Source organism: Argentina anserina, chromosome 1 (genome assembly GCF_933775445.1).
Source record: "Argentina anserina chromosome 1, drPotAnse1.1, whole genome shotgun sequence".
In the NCBI taxonomy this organism is placed as follows: domain Eukaryota; kingdom Viridiplantae; phylum Streptophyta; class Magnoliopsida; order Rosales; family Rosaceae; genus Argentina; species Argentina anserina.
The window spans coordinates 7,392,176-7,409,763 of record NC_065872.1 but is presented as its reverse complement, the minus strand read 5'-3'; the positions used below and the strand labels follow the sequence as shown (position 1 = coordinate 7,409,763).

General features: G+C 37.4%; 2 protein-coding genes and 1 pseudogene across 4 annotated transcripts; 1 reads left to right on the top strand and 2 right to left on the bottom strand.

Moving 5' to 3' along the window:
* Window positions 1-308: 308 nt before the first annotated feature.
* On the bottom strand, window positions 309-1,887 carry LOC126781947 (methyl jasmonate esterase 1-like). The gene is made up of 3 exons (XM_050507079.1): window positions 1,357-1,887; window positions 1,193-1,258; window positions 309-960 (listed from the first exon to the last, which is right to left on the bottom strand). Exons 1-3 carry the CDS (start codon window positions 1,885-1,887, stop codon window positions 670-672), a joined length of 888 nt encoding a protein of 295 aa, XP_050363036.1. The 3' UTR covers window positions 309-669.
* A 4,904-nt stretch (window positions 1,888-6,791) lies between these two features.
* On the bottom strand, window positions 6,792-11,579 carry LOC126805192 (uncharacterized). 3 transcript variants are annotated; one of them, XM_050532252.1, is made up of 12 exons: window positions 11,431-11,579; window positions 11,243-11,353; window positions 11,082-11,147; window positions 10,912-10,998; window positions 10,233-10,823; window positions 9,303-9,776; window positions 9,059-9,120; window positions 8,871-8,976; window positions 8,679-8,758; window positions 8,184-8,504; window positions 7,705-8,020; window positions 6,792-7,137 (listed from the first exon to the last, which is right to left on the bottom strand). In XM_050532252.1, the coding sequence occupies exons 1-11, from the start codon at window positions 11,494-11,496 to the stop codon at window positions 7,978-7,980; spliced, it is 2,007 nt and encodes a 668-aa protein (XP_050388209.1). In that variant the 5' UTR covers window positions 11,497-11,579; the 3' UTR covers window positions 6,792-7,137; window positions 7,705-7,977. The 3 variants fall into 3 exon arrangements, with proteins under 3 accessions (XP_050388209.1, XP_050388207.1, XP_050388208.1); XM_050532250.1 differs by having other exon boundaries at window positions 7,705-8,504; XM_050532251.1 differs by lacking the exon at window positions 6,792-7,137 and having other exon boundaries at window positions 7,147-8,504.
* Window positions 11,580-15,187: 3,608 nt separating this feature from the next.
* On the top strand, window positions 15,188-17,403 carry LOC126805160 (pentatricopeptide repeat-containing protein At3g50420-like; annotated as a pseudogene).
* Window positions 17,404-17,588: the final 185 nt, after the last annotated feature.

Sequence of the window (17,588 nt, the reverse complement as noted above, 5' to 3'; positions counted from 1 at the left end):
CTAAGACTATAAATTCAAAAGTGTATTCGGCCCACATCATTCAAATAGGTAATAACACCTCATATAGAACTTAAATTATATTTTAATCATTAATAGTGTAAATAGCACCTCATAGGCCCATATTGTACCTAATTGTTGGAAAATTAGAAATGAGTCCTATATAAAATAGTGTAATGAAAATAGTATTTCAAATATAGCTTATGGTTGGACTTGCCCTTGGTAATTACCAACAAACATTATGCCTATATAGTTTGACAAAGACTGTAATCCCTGTTAATATTCATCCATAGCTAGTTTCACATGAAAGAAAAGGTAGGTGTATCAGTTGGGTGGAACTGAACGAGGCCTTACCTTTTGATAAATGGTCAAGTAACTGAAATCAAGACCATGCATGAAAGCAGTGGCAAATACAACTGCAATAATTTTCTTTGGGAACCTCTCCATGCATGGCGACTGATATGGCTGGGTCACCCATGTTGTGGCCAACCAGGATAACCTTCTCTTTTGGCTGAGTCACCCATTAAAGTGGTAAAATGTGCCCTTCAGGTTGTAACATAAGTGTTACATTAACACATTAGAGCAAATACCCCACAAAGATTGGAAACCAACACTTTCATAGCTTAGGTAACTCGATTAACAACCATGATGAGCTTAATTATAGGCGTCTAGCTAGTAAATATCTACAGGGTACTCGTGGTAGTTTTCGGCAATCTGGAGGAGGTGGGAGAACAGCTCGAGTGGTCGAGACAACATGACCATGTGATCGGAGCCATTTATCACCTTCACTTCATTTGGTGGGTTTTCCTTGATCATCCACAGTTGTATATCCTCCTCTATCGTAAGGTCTTGGTCGGACATGATGCACACTCTTGGTACCAGTCCGTACTTCTCGTCGGTGAGTCTTATTTCTTCATTGAATGCAGGGGAAGGTCTCAGCAATGTTGATGCTAGTGTTAGATCCTGTCCAGTGATGCATCAAAGACAAAAAGAAGATTACAGTACAAGTATTAGCAGCTGACCAATTCGTAAAGATTCATCCTGGAGGATCATGGTGGTTCCTGGCCTACTAGATCATTTGTTTTTCAGCCTTGTTTTAAGACAATGTGATGAAAAAACCTTGGTTTCTTGTTTAAAAACGTGTAGTGAAAATGAATAGAACTACTTGTAAGCATAACAAATTCTAACATTTTACCTCTGGTGGGGATAGCTGATACACACTCGGTGACCCTTTATTAGGTAAATCCCATCTTTCAATAAGCTGTATAATTTACAAAGCATAGTCTCTGTGAAAAGTCCCCCTTGATATTAGTATATGAAAAAGAATGTGTAGGTGCTTGTGGGTGTGGAGGTCATTACCTTGTCCCGTATAGTCAAGTAACCAAGAGAAGGACCCGGCATCACAGCACTAGCATATACAGCAACAACAATTTTCTCAGGGAACCTCTCCATGGCAAATGATATCACAGCTCCACCCAAGCTGTGGCCGACCAGGATAACCCTCTCCTTTGGTGCAAGAGACCCCAAATATGTGATCAATGGCTCAACATACTCGGAGAACAATTGAACTTGCTCTACCGGGATCGGGTTGATCCCAGATGCTGCAAGGTCTAGTGCAGTAACATTGTGACCAGAGAATTTCAATAGAGTTGTCAACTTATACCAACACCAAGCTCCGTGACTGGCTCCATGGACCAGCACAAAATGCTTCTTCCCGTAGATGATTTGGTTTGGATATTGATCAGCTGTGAGACTATTGCTGCAGACTGTCACCCAGCAAAGAAGCAAAAGAAAAGTCACAAGAAAATGCCTCACTCTCATATTCTCAGTTCCTAAGCCTGCATATGCTCTAGTCTTGCTTTCACTCTTGGAGGAAACCAAATTCTTCATTTCTTCCTCACCAAGTTCTTAATGTAATCTGTAATTCTTGAGATCATGAATTGGGTGGTCCTCATCACTACCAAACGTGAACCTCTCGTTGTTCTTTTTTATGTGGTCAATTTCAGTCTTAATGGATAAAAAGATCACATGAGCATCCCACGACAATTGTCTGTCTTACAAGTTACAGCTACTCCCGGACTCGAATTAAACTATTTACTATACGGTTTTGCCCTTTCTGTTGATTGCAATCCTACCATTCGACTAGGTATAAATAACGGTGGTGATCGCCCCACGTCATTTTTTTCTATGTGTTCCCACCCTCACTGCTTCGCTTGCCCTCCCGAAACTTCTATAGAAATCTTGGTTTCTTCCTCAGTGATCTATTTCATTGGAAACCTGGTATACAACGACATCAACCTAATCCTCTCCCTTATTTCTTTTTGCTTGCGGTGCAGAACCTTGGTGGCGTAAGAGATTTGAGACTTCAACCTTTTTCTTCATGATGCATGGGCAGTACGAGTGCGTGGGGAGTGGGTTTTCTTAGACGGTTTAGAGTATAGACTCTCTCTCTCTCTCTCTCTCTCTCTCTCTCTCTCTCTCTCTCTCTCTCTCTCTCTCTCTCTCTCTCTCTCTCTCTCTCTCTCTCTCTCTCTCTCTCTCTCTCAAGCCTTCGAAAATGAAGAAAAAACGATCAGACGAAAATATTTTCGTGTACATAGGACTAAGTTAGTAATTAATTGGGTAAATAGTTTGGGATCTCTTTTGTTCCTTTTTATTTGTTACTAATCAATTGGGTTTGGTTCATGGTGATCGGAGATCAATATCAAGGACCATTTCCGAATTCATTTCTGGGTAGGTTTATGATTTGCTTTCTATTTGGTACATGAAGTTCTGTCTTTGGTTTCTTTAGATAGCGAATTGCTTTATAGGAAATTTCTATCAGCAAAGAAGACCAAGTGAATTCCCCACAAAACCCCAAATTCTGAGCACAAGACCCACTAAGAAGCCAATCCCACTGTAAAGAAGTAATTAAAAATCAAATCTTTACCAATGGGTGAGGTCGATTCGATGAAGAAAGTTGAAGGTACCTATGGAGTCGTCTACAAAGCCATTGATACTTGTGTAAAATACCCACCAAGACTTTTCTTGTACTTTTCGTTTTCATTGTAAAGTTTGTTCCTTAATATTGTTCTAGGCCTCAAATTTGGGTTAATTCCTCATGTGGTACCTAAAGTATAGCTACTTGGACAATTTGATACCTGATATATGAAAACGAACAATTTGGTACCCGAAGTTCTCATTTGTAAGCCATTTTGGTACCTCTATCACTTTTGATCATATTTTTAGGGTTATTTTTTCGTTATTTCTAGCCATAAACTCATTAAATTCACATTTTTCTTCATTTCTTCCTATACTTGCTTCTCTTTGGAGATAATTAAATTGAAATATCTACTCCATTTAGCATCTACTTCGCATATATCAAAAATAATTTTTTTTCTTAATATACTTATTGTATCCTAATTATTTTCTGCAAAGGAAATAAATTGCATTTATGCAGTTATAATTTTTTATTAAAATATATTTTTTAAATTACTTATAATTAAAATTAATTTAGATTGATAGCTACATTATGAAAACTTATATACGTAAATCATCACAGATACTAAGTGGATGAGTTATCAAATTTTTAGTGATAATTTAGAGACAATTTGGAGGTATTATGAAAAAATTAAGTACAGTAGAGATATGATGACGGAAATAACCTTGAAAATATTGTCAAAATTGACTTAAGTACCAAAATGACCTACATTTGAGAACTTTAGGTACCAAATTGTCCGTTTTCATACATCAGGTACCAAATTGTCCAAATAACCAAACATCAGGTACTATAGGAGGAATTTACCCCCTCAAATTTTTAGGGACTGAGAGTTGTTTGTCTTTTGTTGATGTATCTGACATTTGAGTTTTTGGGTTTTGAGAAAGTTTATTTTTATTTTTGGGTATGAAGTTGGGAAGTGAGACTGTGAGACATTAGTTGGAATTGTATAATCGTTAATGTACATATTGTATATTTGAGCTGATAGTAGAAACTAGAAAGTGATCGTTCAGTTGGTGATGAAGTAGGTTAGTAACTTCTTCTACACTGTGTGGGTAGTACGAGTGCGTGGAGAGTGGGTTTCTAAGACGGTTTAGAGTTTAAATTAAATGGAGAGCAGAAAGCAAGAAAATCATCAGGGAGATTGAGGATAACTTTGATCTGGGTTTTGCCGACAGGAGGAAAGAAGGTGCAGAGGAGATGAAGGAAAGAGGAAAGGTACTTTGGTTATGCTCTTAAGATTTTAGGTATTTTCTTTACTTTTCTTCTGATGGATTACAATTTACAAATTTTCACTTCCTATTTCTTAAATATATATGCTTGCATAATGAATAAATTGAAGAAAAAGATTAAGATGATTGAGTTAGAGTTAGAGTTCGTATGCAACTCATTGTGGGTTTTTGCTAAAATTAAAACTACCATTAACTTGGCCACTAAGCCACTTGACTATAAAAAAGAAGTGATTGATATTTCATCAAAGGGTCACAATTAGATCGAGAAGGACAATGATAAACTGAGAATATAGGTGTCTATTTAAAAAATGGAGGAGCAAAATTGCAGTTGGTTTTGTTCATTGTGATGACCACATATATCATTTGAATTTATGTTCTAGAGAACTTCCTATATTCCTTCATTGCGTACGAGTGCTATCAATTTTAATGAAGTTTTGTATTTGGTATTTTGTATTTTGTATGCAGATATAGCCTTAAGAAAAGAAATGAACACCTATGATTAACTATAATCATTAATAAACAACAAAATGAACCAACCAAAATCAAGTTTTATAAACTCGAGAAATAATAATACCGCGGATATTTCTCCCTCCCTCTCCAAGTCGCTCTCACGTATTAGGGTTAAGGTTTCGTGAAGAAACACATTTGTGCGGCGTCCTATTCTTCTCTCCATGGCTGCTTCTGTGGCATATATGGCAGCAAGCCTAGTATCTATGCTCTCGTTATCAAACAACGATGATGAGGTTGTCGATCTGGGCAATCTCAAAATGAAAAAAAGGTGGTTTTGTTGCTCCTAGGTTTTACCTAGTCGGCAAATTGAATACTGTCAGGGCTGCTCCTTTCGACCAATTCTGCAGTACTGTCAGGGCCATGTGGAAATTGAATATGGATTGGGAATGGCTTTGTTCTTCAGAAATGAAATAGAAACTATACCATTGTAGCTAGGAGTCTTTTCATAGCATTCTCTCAACTCAATTCACTTTTGTCTCATTTTGAAAAAGAGATGATCTCGAGACGTAGAAGTAGTAGTTTAATTGAACTCAAATTCAATTCTTGATTAATGAAATGTTTGGTATTGTATTTGAATTTAAAAAGTCGTATTTATTTGTTTTTATACGTCATATAGTGATATAGTATTTGGCATTAATAGATTTTTCGATTTACAAAACTGGTACTGAACATTTATATGTTTGGTTTGTTTCAAAAAGCTAAAAAGTCTCAAATATTATGTGAAAATTAGGCAGTATGTGGCATATCTAGAATGGAATCCAACTTATGTGAGATTAATGTATATAATTCTTTACTTACAGGCATACACAGTGGAACTAGAAGCCGAGGTGAATAAACTTGAAGACATGAATGAAATGCTGAAGCAAAGCCTAAAAATCCAAAAAGTTAACTTCTATGCCTTTTATCTAAATCTTTAGCTTGATATGTTTTGCACTTGCAACCTCCACATTTTCATAATCGATTCCCTATGTGATATTGTAGTCTGAATCATTCTCCTCCCCTCAAAATAACCTTCTTTTCATTTCTGCTTCGAGTATCTTGCTTAGAAAACAACTTTCCTTATATAGTGTACTTTGAATTTGTGTTTATGATGGTGCATTGGCTTTAATGAATATATGTTGTAGTCTCCTGTAATTATCTATTGGTTGCGAGAAGTAATTGGTTTGCATTCTCTTTGATTTCGACTGGAAAACTAAGTGAGAAAACAACAGCTCAAAATATTTTATACGAAAATGATCATTGTTTAACTTAATCTTTCAATCCATAAAGAGAGCTCAGTAGTGCGCTTCCTTCTAAAACATTTATGATTTTATGTTATACTTGTACACGATATTATGGCATAAGGAAACATCAGCTTTGGTGCAGGTGGTATGGCACTGCTATTGTTGGTATTCAAGTTATTTTAATCTCTATATGCATGCATGTTTTTTTGTGGAGACTATTTCATAACTGACTCTTTGCATCTTAACAGGATGAAAGAAGGTTATCAATTAACAAAGCAGTAGGGATTGCACCTAAGCAATAATTTTGCCCTCTATTTTGTGGAAATGTCACCAAGTGCGGACGTTCAGATTTTCTAGCTCTGGTCCTATTATGTGTTAATTGGCATTTGCCAATATTTTGATGCCTTATACGCATATATTGTGCGAAAGGTTGTATGTCAATAGTATGTGACCAACTTTTGGTTTCTGAATTTGTTAGCACATATTATACTTCTCCTTTTCTAATATTCTAAGTTTCCTTTGTTAAATTGCTAGCATGTAGTTAAGAATTATCATTACGTTGAAAAAGAGAACTTACATTTACAATCGCAGTAATGATCCAAAACCTTCGCTTATCAATTGACTAATTTTGCAGGTTATGCTAATAAGATGACAAATAAAAGAACTTGGCTCTTTTTTTTTTTACCACTTTTGGAGATTATTGTCATCGAGATGGCAACAATAGAAGAGCGTATACAATAATAACCCAGGCTGCAACTCGCGGGCATTTTTTCTAGTCATTACTGGAGATCAGAAGTTTAGGAAAATGGAACCCAATGCTGGTTGATAATCATGTCTGTATGTAAAATCTAAAGCAAGTGAATTAAAAACAATTTGCTGAACTGATATAATTTCAAGTACAGTATATCAAAGAGGAACATAAAACCTTGGAAGTTAGATTCATACATTCGGGTTTGTTTTTGGAAAATAGACAGCTAAAAGAAAACTTAGATCGAGCTTCTACGACCCAAGTCTCATTATTCTGAGTGTAAACTGCAACGCAGATATCTCTCACTCAGGGAGCTAACATTTCTGTATTCTGAGATGGAGCAGCCAAGCATGTCCAGAGCTCTAAAGTTTGACTCAATGATCTCAGTAGGATTGCCAGTTTTGCCACCCCAATCTTCACATCAGCACCATGGCATCCGGCAATTTTTCTCTGGAAGATCAAAAGATAAAGGTGGTAAATCATTAGGTCGGAACTCTCTGTCTCTAAAACACCTACTGATGCTTCACCTATACTTCCTATCTACCAACTACCACATGAAGATACCTATATATCTCCTTATCTTATCCTGTATCAGTCACAACCTTAATTTTATAGTCTGCATATGATATGACATCCCTCTAGTACTCGATGAGAAGTACTATTTTCTTTTTCTTCAAACTCACAAGCACAAAATCATGGATCCACCTGACACATGTAAAATAGAAACTTTGTCCTCATTCCACAGCCAGTCATAGCTCAGCCCCAGACAGAGAAGCTTGTTAATCAGATTTATACACCAACTTGCATTTTAGATCATTTCACCTAAAGTTCAACACTTTTTGCTAAATTCTTGAAAAGTTATCTATACATGTCATGGCTCTAAATCATCTCCTGGATTGATCAGTGCTGGAAGTTAGTTTCACATAGGATATGAGATTCTATTAAAATCCAGGATTTAACAGTGCTGTGAGAGTTCTTCTCCTCTATTGTTGTCAGTAAACGTAAACTTGAAATTACCTCAGCAAATGCTTGTTCTTTTCCTTTTCACTGCTCCAAATTCAATCAAATATGCAATTACAATGGCTCCATAGAGTCGCGATGATATGAAGTTATCTTGTCCTGCATATTGTCCTGCTAACTCCCTGTTATGTTGTAACTCTTCACATCAACCTTTACACTAGGCGTCGCTGGTTGGCAGGATTTCCTTTTATGACTTTAACATTAAAGGAATATTTCAGCTCTGCAAAACTTTGTGCAGGAAGGTTATCCAAAGTCCCCGCACTGTTGATTTCATTTTCCTGCCTCAAAACATAGTTCCTGAAACCTTAATAAACTGCAAGCAAAAGCAAGAAGTTCAGTTTGGGTGGTTCACATTCTAATAGTTTAAGACCACGATAAGCCCCATAGATTCAATTCTTTTTTCTTTTTACAACAACACCACATATTAGATTAGTTCTTGACTGAGAAGTGAATTGTAAGATATTCCAAAGACACACCGCTTTAAAAGAGCATTAGGATTGTAGGGAAATAGATTCTTTTGGTGGAGACTTTCAATTGAACTTTTCAAAGAAAGTAAACACTCTTTGGCTTCTTGGAAATTCCCCCGAGTGTGCTTGCAACCATATATGTTCTCATCATCACATACATCTTTAAGAAAGGAACCTGGAAAATCTATCACAGCAAAAAAATTTCCTCCACAAAACCTTGACCCAGTCACCGAAATTTTTCTTTTCTTGCAAGATGATCCATCTGTAGCTTGCCCACTCGGTGGAAATTCCACAAATAAGTTCCATGAATCACAAACATAACGCAAGCACCTATAAAAAAATGCATTCAAAGGAAGTCATAGATACAATGACTGGCAATCAAATGCACTTCCCTAAAATCTAAAGTCAACTAACTTATTATTGTAGGCCAGTTAATTGCATAATTGATACTATCAAATGTAGTGAAATGCAAGAAAAGTTTCCACAACTTCATATATAATGTACCTTAAAAGATATTCTGCACAACTTATTCCAGTATCTTTTGAAATAAGGTAATCAAGTAGCACCTGATGGTCATAGCTTAACTGCAAAATAGAAGGAAAAAGTTTAATTCCGTCAATACCTACAAATCAATGGGAAGATTACTGCGAGTTGGAAATGGGAGTCATGAGATTTACGTAAATGGCAGCATCATACCTCTACAAGAAATAGATGAAATAAGATTACAGGATTGAAGAGATCTGAGATAACGAAAAGCATATTGTCCTTTAAATCATGAAATGATCCCTTTACCTTTTCATACCTGTATTAAATCAAAAATTAATTAGAAGGAAACAGTTACCATACATTCTACAAGATTGAAAACCAGAATATCGCTTCCTTACTGTTTATCTGCAGAAAAAGGAACAGAAAGCAATTGCAGGAGCACTTCGAATAATACATCATCCTGCAGTTGAAGATCAAGCCAAGAAATAGAACATGGGACTAAGATAAATTGTCAACAATATAGGTAACCTGTTAAAAGATGATGCACGCAGACAAATAAACATGGAGGGTAACTGGCTAAAAATTTGGATACAAACATATAGAATTTCAAGAACATAGAGACTTCAGATGAGAATGACAAACCTCTTTAATATATAGTTGGAGGAAGGATTTGGAAAAGTCTGCACAGTTTTTGATGTACGTTTCATGGTCCACTAACATATCAGTCGGAAGATGTCCTCGTAGCCAGTTATAAAGCTCCAACAGTCCCTTCTTTCTTTCACAACACAGCAACTCCGCATTTGAGTCATTGAACAAGCTTATGTTCCAACTTGCACAAGCACATTTTCTGTTAGTGCCTCCTTTTGAGTTGATCAAACTAAAAGTACACTTCAGAAATAGAAATACAGCCTGTCTTTGCAGATGGTGAGAAGACAGACAATTCACTTCTGAATCAGAAACATTGAATAGAAATGGAGAGCCTTCCAAACAATCTTCCTGACTACAAGAAATTGGTTGCCGCAGAAGCTCTTCAAAGTAATGATGGATAAGTTGCAACCATGAAACAAGCATTGTTGATTCTGGAAAAGTTTGAACAATAAGCCTGATCATCAGCACCTGCAGGATATGTTTTACAGTGTACTTGTGATCAATTCTACAGTAGTTATATCACACACGCATAATGCATATGCAGGAATCTAATACATATATCTCATTTCCAGCTAATTGTAACAAACATGTCCTCCAGTAAAATCACAGTATTAAGAACCTCAAAGTTTCAAAAGATGTAGGGACTTCCTTAGTGCGTCTAGGTTTTTTCTCAACAGGCTCAACCAAATCGATATATGATTAGCAGTAAGGTCTGCTGATTGATCCTTTGGAAATTAAAAATACAGCTTTCTGAAAAAAAAAATGGAACTTTAAAAAGCTTCATGACCGTCATATTCAAAAAAAAAAAAACTTCATGACATCAAACATTTGTCAATTCTCGGAGTTGGAGTTGCTGCATACAACCACAAACAACATACCTAAGATTCTATAACCATCAACAAAAAGACTCGGTTTAACTCTTACCAATAACTTGTGTTTGAAGTATTGAGAGATGCGGTTGTTGGAGATAACACAGTCCACTTGCTCCCCAAGGCACAAAGATAAAAGCTTAGGCACAACATTGATGATTGTAGAAAAAACTGGATTACACTTTTCTGATGATCCACATGCAGCTTCGACAACACCACCTGGCTCAACCAAGGAACAGAAAAACTGAATCAAGTTTCCTATAAACAAGGTTCTTTGGAACGAGACATCTGCCCTGGAACTATTCAGAGCATCAGCATTTGGACCAAAATGGATCCCATTCAACAGATCCCATGGCACTGTTGAAAGAAAAGAACTAACACGCTCAATAAACTCTTCAACAAGTTCATCATCATCTGCAGACTTCAAATACTTAAGTATATCACGTAGCACCCGAACAACCCCAGCCGCCACAGACCAGTCACCATTTTTCAGCTTAGGTTTCAGCCCAATAATCAAACTCGACGAACTCGAACACACCTCACTAGCTCTAGCAGCCGAAGTTGACCCAGAACATGACATCCCCGCTTTAAGTGCCAAATCCATACAATCACACAACAAAAGAATAAAGACACCCCAGTGGCTTCCCTAAAAAATAAAAACACATAATCAACCATGAAACTTCACTAAAACGCCAACCGAAACCACTAGAAAATGCAATCAAACTGTAACTTACAGAAGCCGCCACGAATTTTGAGACAACAACAAGTACATCGCAGGCCAGATGCTTCACATATCTACTCTCCACAGTTAGCAGAACAATCTGTTCAAAAAGCAACCAACTTTGAGTTTTCTTACACCATTTGATTCATTTACTATTTTACTTCAATTCCAAAACAAACTTACCAAGTGAGTTAAGATTTCACTGAGACACACACAGTCATTCTCACTATCCAATCCAACCACAACCCCCTGATCAAAAAAATTAACTTCAAAGTTTAAACCTTTACATGATTTTACCGCTAAAACAATTTACTTTTTACAGTTAACAAGAGAAACAGGCTCACATTATCAAAGTCAGAATCAACCTCTTCAACCCAGAGCTTCACTTCCCGAAGAACCTGAGAGAGACTCACCAGAAGTTCCCTCTCTTTCGTCGCGGATACGTCATCTTTTTCCTGCAGAAGCGAAACTGAGCTTCTGAAACAAACAAACAAAAAAGCCCCAAATTGAAAACCCTAAAATTTGAACTCACTGTGTACGGACGGAGAGCCTCGACGATCAGACGGTGGAGGTTCGACAGATTAGAATCGCTGCACATTTTGAACCGACGACGAAAGTGGAAGGGGTCAGTCTGAGACTATGAGAGATGACGAAGCGGTGCGTTTTGGCTCAAGGTCAGCGACAAGGCCGTCTGATATAACCGGAGACTCAATTGTTTTGGCGGGTAAAAGGGCGTTGTACGACGCCGTTTGAGTCAGAGTTCACTGCTTGATATGTTTTGTGACAAGATTATATATAAGTGTCTTAGGCACCAAGCACTTTTGCCCTAATGTGCTTATTACCTTCTCAACATTATTCAAGGGAATCAATAAAATGTATGTGTTATCATGTCTAAGTAGAGTAGTACGTGGTCTTTGAAGAATCAAGTGACATGTCAAGGCTTCAAGGCTATCAATTGTATCAATTGTGATTCTTGATTTAAAATGAGCTAGGTTTGTTATAACTTGTATTTTTGACCATTAAACTTCTCAAATTTGCTATTGAAAAGTTTGTTATTTTTAGTATTCAATTTGAACATATATGAAAATTCGCACGCATGCGTCCATTCCTTATGAAAGCTATTTTAGTATGAAATCAATATTTTTTTAATCAAAAATATAAAGAAAACGTACTATACTAGGAAAGAAACAAAAAGAGAGAACCAAATCGTTTTGATTTCATAGAGAATACTAATTAGGTATAAATATCAATATTTATTCAAATAAATACCATTGAGTGTATTTAGTCATTATTTTCGTTTTCAAAAATGTAAGGAAAAGTCTTATGGGGTGATAAAAATGGAAAAGAGTGAGTTGAAATGATTCAATTTTAATGTATACAGATACTAATTAGGCATGTTAGAAAATATTGGAAATATTGGGTTAATAGATGTCACAGAGTGCGTATTTTGACATTTTTAAGTATAAAATCAATGTTTTCAAAGATAAAAGGAAAATCTTCAAATCTTAATATGTACAAGAAAATAGGGTAAATAGAGAATCTATGGCCTTGATTATCTATATACATTGAATAGGTATGTTAGACAATATCCGGTAACAGACAATTGTTTGAATACATACTTATTTTTGTTTACTATATAGGTTCACCTGCCAGTGCTATGAAATAGATAGTCATACTTGTACTATTCACTAACAAAGCTAAGATATTCTTGTTATCTTACAATTCCCGGAGTCGTCTATCCGTTTCCTGGTTGCTCTACTTTTTGTCACTGCCCTTGGTAAGTGAAGTCAGTAAACTACAAATTAGCATTTCATGGGAAGACAAACTCTCATTTAGACTAAATATGGTTACATTTAATCTTCCAGAATTTAGGCTATTGGAAGAATATAACCATTATTCTTTTGCATTACTTATCATTTTATGCGTGCCAAAGGCTATTTTCAAATTACCATTTAGGATTCTAATATTCTTTTCCAAAATGTGTCATCGACAAACATGGTTTCAGATGCCGTGTAACTTGTGTTGGATATTAAGTCTTAAAACCTCTGAGAAATTATTATATATACACGCCATATATCTCACGTGACGTATTCTTTTAATGTTATTAGTTCATTTTTATTTTGATTGTTTTTGATTGGTTTTTATATGTAAATAAACTTTTATCATTTTCAACACATACATGTCACAATTCCGAATACGGCTCGGACGCGGTGACTCAATTCTTTGCTAGTTTAGTAGTTTTGCAGACAACTTCCCTTAAATCATTTGTGATTTGCATCCCGCTCCTCCCAACCCACTTCATCACTTCCTTAATCATATCTCAGCCCCACACCACTCAACCATTTCCAAATTTGTACAGCTTCTCAGTTTCGCACCATTCCCACGGTTTCACCTTAAATTCACTGGCGCATTCTCCTCCACTGAAAATTCGAAAATTGAATGAACACCATTCAGTACATTGATTCTTAACTTGTTTATGGATCATACACATTCACCGCACCTAGTCACTTAGCAAAAGAATTACCCAAAACAGCTCCGACAGTCCTTTCGTTCTTCGCTACAAGGCAACACAAGGTTCCAACTTGCACATTCACGTTGTGCCTCCTTTTGATCACTCAACCAAACCAAAACAACACACTCAATTATATTTTCACACTAATTTAGTGAAATTTAGCTGTCCTAATTCCCAGGGGATCGCGCCAAAAATTCGGGTTCCCTTTGGATTTCCTTCTTGATCAATAACAACTGCAGCGTTGTCATCATATCGTATTATCATACCGTTGTCGCGTTTGAGTTCTTTACAAGTACGTACAATTACAGCTCGGATCACTTCTGATCTTTCTAGAGGTGTATATGAGCTCGAAGTTTCCTTTGTAACCCCCAAAACTTCTTCGTAATGGCTCCGCTCCATGCCTCATCTCATAGGGAACCTCAAAGTGTCTCTATTTCATTATATTCCAACCCTATCTCAATTCCATTCGTTCCGAGGGTTACAAAAGAAACTTCGAGCTCATATTGGTCATGGGTTGAGAACGGGAATTGATGGTATCAACCCCTTACCATTGCGTATTGTTACTTATCGGGTATAGAATCGATCTGCTTCTTTTTGTTCCTACGAACAAAAAAGTTTCATTCTTACTAAAAATGGATTTTTGTTCAAGAATAAAATTTTATTGGAACTATCCAGTTCATCCTTTGGAACCATATCACATCCTGGGTCTGATGTTGTTCTATATCTCCATGAATCTGGGAACTTTTTCTTGCATTGTATCATTTGGTCTACGTACCGAAACTGATAACATTCGTATCAAGAGTGTGTTAGGGGGGGGGGGCAAGGAAGACTGATTAGATCGAGAGGGCTTCATGTAGGCGAGTTGCAGCCTACAATTCGAACTGAGGACGAGTTTTTGGAGTTAGCTCACCCTCGTAGGATCGCGACCCTTTGTCCCGGCCATTGTAGCATGTGTGTCGCCCAGGGCATAAGGGGCATGATGACTTGACGTCATCCTCACCTTCCTCCGGCTTATTACCGGGCGGAGTAAAAAAAAAAAGGAGGGGAAGAGGAGAGAAGAATTGAATAAATGAATCAAGTGATAGAAGAATTGAATAACAATGTTGCTATGCTTAAAAAAACAATATACATGTGCCTTGAGAAGAGAAGAGAGTAACAGTTGGTTTTTGGTTAATTGTGAAAGTGTTTACTATAAGAATAAACAATAGAAGATACATGCACACTTTTGTGAAAAGGAAGAGTTGAACAAAACGTCTGACACTTTGTTGATTATGCAAATATGAGTTGGGCTATTTCCCAATAGATTTGTAATTTTTATCTTTTATCCAACATATTTTTATGTATAGCCCTGGCTCCCATTTTTTCTCCCAGCAGTTGTTGGGCATGCCGTAGCTAACATCCGTCTATGATTCTAATCCAACCACAACCCCTTGATGACCAAACAAAGCAACTCAATAAACTACAAAGCTTAATTGCTTAAACATGAGTGATACTCACCCAGAATGTCTCTCTCTTTCGTCACCCAAACATCATCTTGTTTGCGTAACTAAGTTTCTGAAACAGTTGACCAAACAAAACAATAAAAAGCTTTGAACTAGACGAGGGTCTAAGATAGTCTGAGAATCTTACGAGTTTAGAAATGATTGAAACAGTGTGTTTTGGCTTAAGTTTCAAGGACCCACGCGTCTGATATATAATTGCAATTTTATATCTTGGAAAACCCAAACTCATTTTTACCAGCCAAACAGAGGTGTTCTTAGACATCGTTTCGTATTACATGCCACCATGGTGCGAATCTGCAAGTGCTTTAATACAAAAGTGCACCGCCATAACTTCGCTTAGGGAAGCACGTCGTCTTCACGTGCTTGTCCTGACCGCCACAACCGTGGGCTCCCAGTCAGTGTACTTATAGAACAATGTGTTGTCTATGTACGAGCGGAGCGGCTCGCTTGGAGACACACATAAGGTGTTCGATGAAATGCCTCAGAGAAGTTTGGTTTCATACAATGCGCTGGCTGCAGGGTACTCCCGGAGTGCAGACACTGCCGGATTGGCATTGGCATTGTTGAAGTGATTGGGAGGTGAGTGTCTCAGGCCGAATGTTTTGACTTTTACGAGTGTCGTACAAGCCTCATGTGCCCTTGAGGGTTGGTGGATTGGGTGCTTGGTGCATGCCCAAGTTGTGAAATGTGGATTCTTGAGTGATGTTTTTGTTCAGACAGCTTTGCTTGGGATGTACTCCAACTGTGGGGATGTGCCGTATCTGCTAGTAGTGTTTTGGGAGGAATGGTTGATAGAGATGTTGTGGCTTGGAATTCGATGATTTCCGGGTATGTCAAGAATTATAAGGCCAAGGAGGGGCTTCATTTGTTTGATGGTATGTTGAGGATTGGTATTATTCCTACTCAACTCACATATTCAATGGTTTTGAGTGTATGTAGCAGATTGAGATACTTTTATTTGGGGAAAATCATCCATGCCAGGGTCATAGTTTCAAGCACTGACATTGTTCATCTAAAGAGAAAGATCAATAATTTATTGTAAATCTGACTTTGGAGAATTGCTGATTTGGCTTTGGAGAATTCACTGCTTGAAATGTTTTGTAAACTGGTGACACTGAAGCAGCTTTTAGTGTGTTTAAGGAAATGAACAGCGTAGATTTGGTTTCATGGAACACAATGATTGCTGGGTATTCAGAAAATGGGGATGGAGAGAAGGCGATAAATTTGTTTGTTTGGTTGAAGAGATTGTCACTTTATAAACCAGATGAGTATACTTTTGCATCTGTCGTATCTGCAGCAGGAGCATACCTTGCTTCTGACTATGGTAAACTCCTTCACGCCCAAGTTACAAAAGCAGGACTTGAGAATAGTGTGTTTGTGGCAACTGCACTAGTGTCTTTTTTCTTTTCTTTTTGAAAAGGGACACTAGTGTCTATGTACTTCAAGAACTGTGAAACGAATAATGCTCAGCAGGCGTTTTATTCCACTTCCAGGAAAGATGTTGTTCTGTGGACTGAGATGATCATGGGGTATTCGAGATTGGCTGATGGGGAGAGTGCAATCAAATTCTTTAGAGAAATGTGCAATGAAGGTCATAAGGTTGACAGCTTTGCTCTCAGTGGGCTTTGGGTGCTTGTTCCGACTTCGCCATGTTAAAACAAGGAGAGATGATCCACTCGCAGACTTTGAAAACAGGATTTGATATTGAAATGTCTGTCTGTGGCAGTCTGGTTGATATGCATGCAAAAAACGGTTGCCTAGAATCTGCTTATTCTATATTTTCGTAAGCTTTGGACCTCAATTTGAAATGTTGGAACTCAATGCTTGGAGGATATAGTCACCATGGCATGGCAGAAGAAGCATTGAAGCTCTTTTATGAGATCCAAAAACATGGTCTCGTACCAGACCAAGTGACATATTTGTCTCTTCTCTCAGCTTGCAACCACAATGGGTTGGTTGCAGTAGGAAAGTTTTTGTGGTATTGTTTGAAGGAGAATGGTATCCCACCCGGGCCTAAGCACTATTCTTGCATGGTTAGTCTGTTGAATCGAGCTGGACTGTTGAATGGGGCAGAGGAACTTATTATCAAGTCACCATTTATTGAAGATAGTCTTGAGCTGTGGAGAACTTTGCTGAGCTCATGCGTCATCAATAAGAACTTGGAGATAGGAGTTCATACGGCAGAGCAGGTTTTAAAGGTCAATGCAGAAGACAGTGCAACACATATTTCATATTTGCTTTCAAATCTCTATGCCGCTGCTGGAAAATGGGATAACGTTGCAGAAATAAGGAGAAAGATTAAAGAACTAACGTTAGAGAAGGATCCCGGGCTAAGCTGGATTGAGGATAAGAGGAATATTCAGGTATTTGGTTCTGGTGTTCAATCTACGGAAGAGGTTGGTGAAGCTGGAGCTGCTCTGCATTGGCTTCAAGGAAACATGGTAAGATCTCAAAGAGATGAACTTGATGCACCTATTTGTACCACTTAAGATGTAGAAGATATGTTCCTAAACATCCTTGTATTGAATCAATACACAGAACACTATTAATTCCTAATATTATAATTGACAGAAACTCTTGCATGCTTCTGTGCCTAGAATTAAACAACGAGGGCCTTAATGGAAGATGAGAATTGATATGTGTATGTTGCTAGCTATGTTGCACGGACACGGACAC

Bases quoted from the DNA above. Each gene is read 5' to 3' on its own strand.
- LOC126805192 (XM_050532250.1), bottom strand. From the start codon at position 11,496: ATGTGCAGCGATTCTAATCTGTCGAACCTCCACCGTCTGATCGTCGAG. The intron at 11,148-11,242 runs GTGAGCCTGTTT...TTTTTTGATCAG, and splicing joins TTGATTCTGACTTTGATAAT to GGGGTTGTGGTTGGATTGGA. The intron at 10,999-11,081 runs GTAAGTTTGTTT...CTTTTTGAACAG, and splicing joins GTGAAATCTTAACTCACTTG to ATTGTTCTGCTAACTGTGGA.
- LOC126781947 (XM_050507079.1), bottom strand. From the start codon at position 1,887: ATGAAGAATTTGGTTTCCTCCAAGAGTGAAAGCAAGACTAGAGCATAT. The intron at 1,259-1,356 runs GTAATGACCTCC...TAAATTATACAG, and splicing joins ACTTGACTATACGGGACAAG to CTTATTGAAAGATGGGATTT. The intron at 961-1,192 runs GTAAAATGTTAG...ATCACTGGACAG, and splicing joins ATCAGCTATCCCCACCAGAG to GATCTAACACTAGCATCAAC.